A 12,179-nucleotide genomic window follows, 5' to 3' on the forward strand; every position below is an offset into this window, starting at 1 on the left:
CAGCCACCTGACAGCAATAAAATCTTCAAACCAGGGACTTGGACACTTATAAAGTAACCTAAAAAATAACTAACCATTTCTGGAAGCAATGGGAGGGGAAATGTCACTGATTAGAAAAAGATCATAGATTATGTCTGAAAGTGGACCTAAAAGAATCATTTTCTCATAAATTTCTAATGTATTTTCCATCTGTATTCCAAATCAAATAACAAACAATTATGTCTTCAAATTATCATGCAATCATCATTATTTATGATGTTCGTTACATAATACACATAGCATAAATCTTCTTTTTATTTGGGGAGGGGGGGCAATTTTCCTATGTGTCACTGTCATGGCCATATCCCTTATTAAAGAGACAATGCAGTGAGGCTAGATACACACGATTTCTGTCAGCTTGAAAAAATAATTGGAAATATCAAGATTATGAAGATAGTTATCTTTTGGTTTGGGCAGTTTGCTAGCTCAGTAATTTCACAAGAAATTTACAAAAAAAGTCTCCTAAGATGCATATCAATCACTAAAATTTGATGATAACTATATACAAACAATAAATGCATATACATCAAACCATACTGTGATACAAATATACTTTGATGATGCATGATACTGCAGCTATTGATGTAAAAATGCATATAATAAAGTTGGTTTTTTTACTTTTTAGAACATAGTACATTGTAAATATGCTAGAAATCCATCTATACATTAATCACATTTTTGCCAGAATGGTACCTTCAAACTTCAGAAACACAGAGTCGGAGATCATATATATAAAATACTGGAAAGAAAACCTGGCTTATCTACACATGTATATATTTTTTATTTATTGGATATAAATACAATACACTCAGGTTCAGGTTAAGCAAAGTTCTATAATTAATTTTTCTTTATTTTCATACCAAATCTGGCTTTCTGATTGGCCAGTATTTTTTTGCATACCACTATGAAAAAAAATCCGAGAATGGCGCGAAACCCCGACGTTATCGTGACGTCACAATAGATACATTGACGTTGCGTATTGATTCGGAAAAGAGAATCCCTCGAAAAACCACTATAATGTTGCATTTAAACATACTTCATTTTATCATATACAATGTAGAGTATAAAATTAATTATAAGTATTGATGTCACTTTTTTAATTATATCGGAGTATGAAAAAAGTAGGTACAGACTACGCGGATTCACACAGTTTGCAAACAAATTTTTTTTCATACCCCGATAAAATTTAAAAAATAGTGACATCAATGCTTAAAATAAATAAATAATAATTTGCTTAATTGCTGACAATCTACTCTAATATATAACCACATAAAATGAAAGAGATAACGGTTTAACTTCTTCATGAAGGCGGTGGAATACAATTCACATAAACAAACGCACATAAGTACAAACATGTACATTCTTTCAGCTTCCTCTTCATTTAGACAGCTTATCAACTTTTTAAGATTTACATGTAGGTCAATTGAAATTGGTTTTATTTGAAACAATGTGCACATACAGGATTGATACATGTATATCTAAATAAATCAACAAAGTGCTATGAAGTATGTGTAAAGAGTGCATGTGTATTTCATTTTGAATATAAATAATGATAAATACATTTATCTACCTAAAGGGATCATAATATGGCATTAAATATTTCTGATTGGAATGAAAAGACTATCATCATTTACCAAGTCTTTCAGAAGAAAGCAAACCTTTCAAAGTACAAGTCAAATAATCCATTTAAGATTTGTTTTTACATAAACAATTGATTCAGACTATTCCAAGTAGCAGAAACATTGACGAAACAGTGATGGTAAGTTTTAACAGTTTTATTTCCAGAGTCTAGGATGCAGAATAGAAATCTATGTATTCACAAGTGTCATCCTTTTTAGACTTTTGGATTGAAGGGTGCTGTTTATAATGGAAAAAAACAATCCTTAATCTACAGTATATTCTCTCTGTGTCCACTTCAAATACAGCAACCACACAGTTTTCATTTGTTTGAATGATGACACATACAAGATATGTACAACTTGTATTAGGTTTTGAGTAAATATAATTCCAAATGACATGAAAGAGTCCTATATTATAATAGTCACTAATTGCCTATGATCAATGAAAGGTATATGTACATGTCCATTTCCACAGTGCGTTATAAGTTGTTGGTTACTAATTTGGATCGAATTATGGTAATCCCTTACCCATTCAATTTCGTACCCAAACAAACTCGTACTCGCATTTGGAAAACTCGCACCCAATCATGGCTAACCCGTACCCATGGAATTTGGCGAACTCGTACCCATGGAATTTGGCGAACTCGTACCCATCATAAAATATATAGTTCATGTTGTTATTTGTGATTGATATATACAAGACTTAATATATTCGTGTTCAATCAGATACTACAAATAAGTGATAACAGCTTGTATATATACATATTTAAAATAAATAAATACAACATACCAAAAATATATGTTTACTCCTTGGTTTATTTGACTTCCCCCTTTGATAAAAAATGACGACCTATTTGCTTCATTGGATTTTTTTGTTTACAAGAGTGTCAAACAAAATAGAAATCAGTTTTTATAAATATTGGATGTGGAGCATTTGCAGTGTAAAGTCACAACGGGCTCGGAATATATGTTTTTGAATTATATTTAACTTTTACAAACTTTTTACAGATGTTAAACCTTGTAAAATATATCAACTTGAAGTCAATGTGTATGTAAATGTAACAATGCTGATTAATTGTAGTGTATTTGTGATCATGCACTTATGAATTACTTTTAAATGTAACCATCAACTTGCACTACATGTATAACAAAAACCAGTGACCATTACACTGATCAATAGACCAAAACAGTTTGCAGAGGGACATCATAAATTTCAAGTTGCTAGTGAAACCACAGAGTTATTTTTAACGTTGATTTCTAACAGTGATCAGTGGATATATTACCACATGTTAATTTCACCATTATGATACATCTCGAGAAAGACGGAAGACGTAGGATAGGACTCATGAAGTCGAATTGACCCTCCACTAAAACTTTTAATATCGGCCTCGCCCACTTAAAAAATGAACGAAAAAGTGGGGAGACTATCTAATATTTACGAGAAAAAACACATACATATAAGAAAATATGCAGCTAAACAGTATTACCAACAACACAGCAAAGAAACGTGTCACAAATAGGGAAAAATCGTTTCAAAGTTACACAAAAATGCAGGTAGCTGTAAGCTGTTTCTATATTGCGTAATGAAAACCGGAAGTGTCTTTACTCCGATCAAGGGGAGGATAACTCTAAAATTTTAAGATGGCGGATTGATGTTGACACGTCTATAGATGATTGTCGTCAATAGGGTTACACAGTGGATATGCACGTATTCGCTTTCCACACGGTATGATATTTCAGTATAGCACATTATGTTATATCATAAATAAGTGTATGGTCATAATTTTAATTTTCAAGATTTCAGTTTCAAATTACTAACATGCGCATGCATTAGTGTGTCGATTTCGAGATACCAATATGGCGTGGATAAAGTATGATTTACAATAAATTAGTCCTAAATTCCTGATTGTGACGCAATATTTTAATGTGATATTTGTGATGTCACAAGCACAAAGTGGGACATATCGACGGTAAATAGCACTATACCCAAATTGTTATTGTATCACGTTTTTGCTGTTGTCTTCATTGGAGGAAAGGACGCTTCTTATACTCTGTTGCATATTACAGAGTCATCTGCCCGTTTGTGTAGGTATTGATTGTGACGTCATGTGTTTGGGAGCGTAACGTCATATTTTCGGAGAAACGACGTTAATTGCGCCCTCAAAATAATGACGTCACAATGGAAACCTATCCTCAAGGGAACTAACTCTGCAATAGGTAAAGACGGAATAGTCACATTGTTTTTTATTAGGAACTTTACGATTTTTAAATAAAAGTTGGTTTATTAGGAACTTTACGATTTTTTAAATAAAAGTTGGTAACAATGTTCACGCAAGGAATTTCAAAAGAAGTAGCCAAGGATTACGATAAAATTTAACATTATCTGCTGATGAATGGTATAATTATTCCCGACAATCGTCCGAATCTGTTCGAGATTCATAAGGAGGTCAACCAAGGATAGTTGAACAACTGATGTCATAGTCAATGAAAAAAAAGACAAAAGTGTAAACTTTTCCAGCGTAAACCGTGCAGAATTTATTCATTTTTAAGCAGAATATACAGGTAAGAAATTATTATAATGTCGGAATGGCACATGGAATGCTGCTCAAGGTTCATCTGAAAATGACAAATATAAAACTTAGCTATAAATCGTATATACAAGTAAGGATAATTAACGTTATAGATATGAAGCATCGTTGCTATTTTGTCTCTGCAATGGGTAAATAAATACAATTTTATTTGATCGTGATACACGTTTTCACATAATTTCGAGAGAAGGCTCAAAGGCAAAACTTTTGTTTGGCGAATAATTTCTATAGAACGTTCTTACAAAGTGTAAATACACTAAAAGTCCTTGATCGCCAATTCATGATATCGCGAATAATGCAGTGCACGCGATAATGAAGTGGTCTACAATAACATTGTGTTTTATTTTTTAGTTTTTTAAATTCATTTCTAAGTGCACCATGTAATAATGAAATATGTTAGCGCTTCGAACTTTTTGTACCAACGATAACAAAATTACACAAAAAATATTGAAATTAACTAACTATATTGAATAACTTAATCTTACGGGCGCTATTATTTTGATCTGCCACTCAGATTGCTTTCCTATCTCCAGTAATTGCAATTTAAAATCCTTTAATTATTAAATGTTCGAAACACCAGCAATATATTTACCTGGACAAGATGTTTCTCTGATCATGGGCAATAGTGAGCCAACACTACCCACGTACAAATCCTGGTATTTACAGACTTCGGGTATGACATCCACACAGCTGAGTAAGTCACCCTTTATGCTGCAAATGTTTTCAATTGGTTGTTAATGCATTTCAAGATTAACTGACTAATACCAACGAATAACAAGAATAATAGCAAATTATCGATTTCTAATACGTAGCCATTAAAAAGCATACAAAACATGAAAACATGGCCTCTCCACGTAGACAGCATCTCAAACTTGAATATCATTATAGGTAACATGCTATTGATTACTGTAAACCAATTTCTTTCGCGTGCAATTTATTTTCGTGAATTTTGCGATCAAGGTGAATTCGCGAAAGTGCATCTATGCAAATTAATATCTTCCACAAGTCTCGCACCATTACATTCAAAGACATTTCCATTCAATTGAAAGCCGCAAAACTTAATCTCCGCGAAATTTTGTGAAACGGAAATTGCGAATTTGGTAGCCACGATAGAAAGTTGGTTTACAGTAGTAAACAAATGAATAATTATGTTCAGCGATTGATATGAAGCTATGACAACAAGACATACCATGTCTTCATTGAGAAATAAAACCGTCCAATGGCTAGTGCATAACTGATTCAAAATTATCTAGAACACATGACTTAGATATGGGATAATGTGAAATAAATAATGACATATATTGCATAACCGGTAAATTTCGCGGGGATGATAGTTACTTGCTTTCGTTGGACATATATGTGTTAGGGGAAGTTCGAAGTGTAAACATTTATTTCGTTAAATTTATGTTATTTCTTTAAAACTTATTTTGAACTGAAATCGCGAAATCCACAAAACTGATAAACTATACAGTAGTTAACATTTGGCCTTGACCACGTTTAGATACTGAAACTACGTGTACCCTAAAGGATACAAAATATATATATATGTGTTAAAAAAAAACATAACTACGTACCACTCTGAACACCACCTCTATGTCTACCCTCCCCTTTCTCTTTTTTATTTTATCTCCTTCTCTCTCTTTCTCTCTGTTTTTCTTTTTGAGGTGTTTGGTTTTGTCTTTCTCTAATTTTGATAGCACAATGTATAAGGTGGGTGTATGCGAAGAATGAAAATGTTTTTGTCATGTCAAATGTGTTACAAAATTTGAAGAAAAAAATTAGAATAAAAAAGCAGTAAAAAATTCTGCAGTATATATATTCTAAAATACTGTGATTTCGAATATTTCGATTTCGAAAGGTCCGTACATTGATTTTGCCAAGGCATTGTATTGTTTAAGTCTGAAATGGCTTTAAACGCATTAAAATTAATCAAATGTTTAGATAATTTGTATGGACTATTATGATGAAAGGTTCGATGCTTTTCTTAACAATGTTGAGAGTAATATTCAGATTGGGAACCTACCCGTTAAAATACAGTTCAGATGCATTCATTATATTTTTTTTTAAAAATGTGTATGCAACGAAGTGAAATCATTTTGCGTTTATACTATGAAGGTATCTATCAGTGGTTCAAGAAAGTTATAAACATTATTCATTTTTGAAATACCTGCACACTTCCGAGGGTCCTCTTATCCTTTGGATTATATTGATGCATGGCATTATGGCATTATTGCATACGGCTGCAATACAAGTTTATTATACCTTAGAAAAAGATGGTCTAGATGTATAATGCAGTTAAATTTCGTGTTTTTGAGGTATATTGAAATATGTTATATATTCTAAGCCTTCTGTTAAAATGTATGCCATTTACGATCCATTTGTAAGTTTACTTTCATTGATGAATTATTTTCCCATACGAGTTAATACACAAATGCATCGGCCAATCATATGCCTTGTTACAAAATATGTTATATTGATCTGGGTTAAAAGTAAAATGAAATTAACATTGAAAAGGTTTGTTTCGATTAAGATTGATGCTATGTTAATGTATCGATATGAACCGTGTTAGAATGATTTTGACAGAAGTTTTTTTACAGAAGAATATTTGCCTTACCTCCGCTGCACATTTGATCCACGCTCTTCCTCATCTCATTGAGAGTGTCTGTGTACATTGAACACGTGGCTGGTACATTATCCACACACGCAAGGAATGTTTCTTTCTCTGTGCTAAATATAGATATGGACATCGGTTTCAATTAAAGACGATCCACCGCCGACTGAGCATAAACAATATTTATCATTTGGACAATGTTTAATCATACATATATATATTCAAATACCCTTTGTATCGGCATTTTATAGTGACGAGCATATGCTATACATAATTCTAGACAACCCGATACCTTAGTTGTGTTGCAACATTTTGACCAAAGTTTTGCTCGTAGTAGAATTGGTAGTATACACGAACATACATGCTTTTCGTACGTTTTCTGTGTTTAGACGGAGCCATTCGCTGTAAATGTGATATTGTCTAAATGTTATAGTCTACATTCAATTGCATATATATAACCTTTCTGGCAGATAACATCATGTTCATTGTTAATTCTTTGGTTTTGTAAGTATGCTTAATTGCTTAATTCTTTGGTTTTGTAAGTTTACACGTTCCGTTTTGGACTGATGAGTTGACACGAACTGTTACATATTTCCGTCAATTTGACTAATCTGGCAAACATTGATAGTGTGTCCTTAAGTATTTGAAATTAACTTATACCAGTTAGAATTAAGAATATTATACTTATTTAATTGATTAAACTTTAACTCATAACATTGGAAGGTGAGAGGATATACCCGTTTGAAGTTCCGCAAGTGACCGGAAATGGACGTCGTGTGCAGCTTCAGTCAAAATGGCAAATATGTACGTTGCTTTTTTACGACAAATATGCCATACCAAACAACAGGAATCCGTAAAATATGCCGTACAGTCATTATTGGCTTACATCATGTTGATCTCCAGTGACTGCAGTCCAAGAGAATTTAAGCACTGTCGTTGGTAAATATATTGATGAATTACTTTCACTTTTTAGAATGTTGAATATAGCAAATTAGTGATTTATTTCTTAATTTCTTTGAAATACAAGGGATCTCTGGTGTTATTCCACATACATGTATATGTGTTTGATTATACAACTTTGGAATTTTTAGTGAGGGATTTTTAAGTCTTATTTCTGAAGGAAATAGTCATGGCATTGGGTCTTTCCTTAATTCACAATCATTATTTCTTTATGCAAAATGACGAGACGTTTTTCCTTTGTTATAACCGTAATTCTAATAAAAAAAACTAGACACGGTACATGTGTTCACAAGCGTTTCCATGTTCTAAAGAAAAGACGTTCCCTACAAGTTTCGCGAATTTGAAATACACTGTGTGTGGTGTAGCCCATATTCCCTTTATTTTTATTTTTTTTATTTTTATAAATTTTGTATATTATCTGGCCTTTAAATACAGCACATCAACATAACGATATGATACAAAGAATCACTACGGAACCGACTCTAATTAATATTTGGAAGATATTATGATCGATAACTAGTATAATTTACGTTTGTATGTTTAATGTTAAGACTACTGTTTTTAAAATACTCAACCAAAATACATATTGAAGCATGGGTTGTGTTCATTAATTTTATTTCTACTCTTCTGTACAGTCCTATTTCAATCCGTTAGTATTCTTGATTCTTGAACTATCTGACACACAGGAATCTTTTTGTATGGCAACACATTAAACGTTCCTGCTTTCCGTCGTTCTGACAGGCGTTTTCTTCCGGTCTCTGAAATGTTGTACAAATTACTTGTTTGTTGTTTATAAACTTGTTTGTGATTTTCCCTTTGGACGAATAAAGTTATGGTAAGTATTATGTCAGCCTAAATTGGTTACGAGAAACCATCCATGTCTTTCTTTGACTAAGTTGTAGGTTCATTCTATAACATATTCATCTATAAAACTGATTAACAAACAAATCTCAACATTACCAACATTTAAAAACATTAAACGTGTGTGTTAGGTACCGTATATATCTATATTGATCTTCTAGAAATGGACGGACACCGACAAAAAGTGTTATGACATTCCCCAATCTTCCCGTTTGTTTCCTTAACCAGATGATATGCAGTCATGGCTTTGATGCAGTAGGTTGTGAATGTCCTGGATATTATAACAGTTGTCATAGATATTGAACGATATTCCATTGAACGATAGCTCGGTTAACATATTCCGTTAAATTTTAACCGCCCACACACTACATCATGCGATTGATTCTAAGTTATAATTAAGCTAATCATGTAAGCATACTTGAACATAATTATTGCAATATCATTGTTTGCCAGCTTAGTTAAAGTAACGGACATATGTAGCAGTTCGTGTCAACTCATCAAAAACGTGTTTACTCATCCTTTTACAAAACCAAAGAAATAACAATGAACATGATGTTTTCTGTCAGAAAGGTTATATGTGCAATTGAATGTAGACTATAACATTTAGACAATATCACATTTACAGCGAATGGCTCCGTCTAAACACAGAAAACGTACGAAAATCATGTATGTTCGTGTATACTACCAATTCTACTACGAGCAAAATTGCTCCGATTCAAAACTTTGGTCAGAATGTTACAGAAAAGTAAAGAGCATTGCAACACAACTAAGGTATCGGTTTGTCTAGAATTATGTATAGCATATGCTCGTCACTATAAAATGCCGATACAAAGGATATTTTCAGTGACTTACCTCCTTTTCTGGCAAAACTGCTGGCGGCCGCCATTTTGATTCGTGTAACACACCAACTACAGACCACGTAATTCCCCACCGTGCTTTATTGTATGTGCAATCATGCAGTAATTCATTTCAAATACAGTACAGTTTTTTTGGTAATATATATATTTTTTTGTAATAATTTTTTTTTTCTGAAATCAAATGAGAAATAAGAATAAAATTTTGCCAATGATGGAAATATTGTGAAGTAAGTAAATTTTGTTTCTAAAGAAAAATCTTAATTAGAATGCAACCATTATCGGTGGTTTGGCACCTTAAGGTTCATGTAAAGGCTTTAACCAGTGATATTTTGCAAGCCTATAACTCCTTACTGTGCTGCAATTGAACAAAACTAACTTCATTAATTGTTGGTATGTACCCTGGCTAACTGTCAGACTTACTGTGGATATGTAATTTGTGAAGCTGCTTGTAAATTTCAGTAAAATAAGAGAAAAATGTATATTTCTGGAGAAGACATACAACTCGTGTGAATTGCATTGATGGCACCAAATAAGCATGCTATCGTGTTCAGTAGTGACTATGCTAGGTACTTCAACAGTTTGTTTGGCAAAATCGGACCAGCGAATAGCGCAGGAGCCTATTGTTGTAAATGCAAATGGCTGCTTTAAATGGCGGATCACAAATATAGCATATAAGAAGACATTTTAATTGATACAAGTGCTCTTATATACACTATAAGGTACTCTGAACATGACAAGAAGACTATTTACGAAAAAAATAGTGGACCTTGAGGCTCTTTCCGGAAATTTGCATTGTTCGCCCCAAACAGATCGGTTGAACTATTTGTACCGCTTAATTTTCGCAATACAAAGATCTACGTTGTTGAAATAACATTATAAAAAGTATCTTAAATTTGTGTTAATTTCATATGAGATTTTATCTAAATCGTCTCGATGTTTTAATATTCCCTCGCCAAAGCTCGCGAACTTTAAAAAAATAACATTCATTTGTAATCTTATATTATCTTAAGTACGAAGCGCAATAACTAATTTTATAAAGGAAACTTAAAAACATATTTATATAGGTAATCCTAAAACAACTGTATTTACCTGCAAAACTCCAGTTGACCCTGAGTGCTCTCTAGGTCAGCTTTCATCATAAATGTCATACACGCACCAGCGGTCATGTGACATTCCATCTCATCGACCTGGCGAACTCCTGAAATGTTTTTATTTTAATGAAATATATATGTTGATGTATCAGTCAGCAGATCCGGAGCCATAAAAATGGTCTTACCAAAAGATACCTCTATGATTCAATATATTAAAACGTTTCATCTTTAGAACTTTGGAGTATAAATTGAACTGTATTCTATATTAAGCAAATGAAATAAAACATAATATTTGATACTTACAAAATACCATTCATTCTTTTTACTTTTAAAATATGATTGCAAATCAACGAAATATAATTCCAACATTCGAAATTTAGAATTATGCAACATCCCAATGTTGTATTCTTTTTATGTTTAGTCAGAGAAACATCTTAGTTCATAGCCAGATAGCCATGACCTAATGCAAAATAGTGTGCAGAAGACATAGCTATCACTACAAATACACTTCATACATAATGTTAGAGAAGGGCCGCCAAATCGACATCTTCCTGTCGGTCAATAAAAAACACATTAAAGAGTGGAACATTTGCTTCTACATTAAAGGAACCATCATATTTTGTACCTATGGGATAAATAGCTACTAATCAAAGATATTTCTTTATCAAATCTCAAAATCAATCAAAACATTCAATACGCAGTGGCAACACAAAACCTATTTTGATAAATTATTCGTTATCAACAAAGCCAACTGATATTACAGTATGATATATAAGAATCATTTGTTGTAAAAGTAAGCAAAAGCATGGAAATCAATACCTAATTAGAATCAAATTAATTTATTTAAATGCAATGGTAAGCATTATTCGCAATATCATTGAGGTTTATGAAGTCATAGACAAACTCCTGACGGATATTCTTTGCGTCTATGAAAAAAATTCTTCTGTTTTTTGTCTATGAATTCATTAACCGATACAGATATTGACACTAATACTGAAGTATTTTCATATACTTACCCGGCCTTGCTGCTACCATATAGGCAGACAATGTGACGAGGATGAAGGTGTAGACCCCAGCCATGTTCAATCCTCCTGCGTTATCTGAATATATGTCAACAGCTTTAAGGTATGAAGATGCAAGTTCTGCAGTGCAACATACAAACTGGTCCTTATAAAGTGCTCTTATGGGCGATTATGGGCCCGAAAATACTATAATTATTTAAAATGACTCCTACAAAACTGACTTCAATAATTACAGTTTCGTGATGGGTATATATGTAGGGAATATATTAACATATATAGAAATAATGACTAAACGAATTAATGTTCGTGTCCATATGTATCGCTACATTTTCAGGCCATTACTGGATGGAGAAATTATCTTTCTACAAAGAATAATTTTAAATCTGAAGGGAGACAGATACGTAACCTTTAAATCCAATTTGTAGAGATAATTGCAGCTTAAAGGTCAAATAGACATTCATGTATATGAATGAAAATATAATGTTAAAATTGTAACTCGTTGCGTTTTAGAAAAAATACTTACAACTTGTA

The 12,179-nt window shown here is 32.5% G+C and overlaps 1 protein-coding gene across 1 annotated transcript; it reads right to left on the reverse strand.

Annotated features, from left to right (window-relative positions):
- Positions 1-4,163: 4,163 nt before the first annotated feature.
- LOC138321045 (uncharacterized) lies at positions 4,164-11,801 on the reverse strand. Its single transcript, XM_069264442.1, has 6 exons — positions 11,643-11,801; positions 10,625-10,733; positions 6,861-6,973; positions 6,414-6,486; positions 4,839-4,957; positions 4,164-4,274 (listed from the first exon to the last, which is right to left on the reverse strand). Exons 1-6 carry the CDS (start codon positions 11,704-11,706, stop codon positions 4,264-4,266), a joined length of 489 nt encoding a protein of 162 aa, XP_069120543.1. The 5' UTR covers positions 11,707-11,801; the 3' UTR covers positions 4,164-4,263.
- Positions 11,802-12,179: the final 378 nt, after the last annotated feature.

Source organism: Argopecten irradians, chromosome 4, assembly GCF_041381155.1.
Source record: "Argopecten irradians isolate NY chromosome 4, Ai_NY, whole genome shotgun sequence".
Taxonomy (NCBI): domain Eukaryota; kingdom Metazoa; phylum Mollusca; class Bivalvia; order Pectinida; family Pectinidae; genus Argopecten; species Argopecten irradians.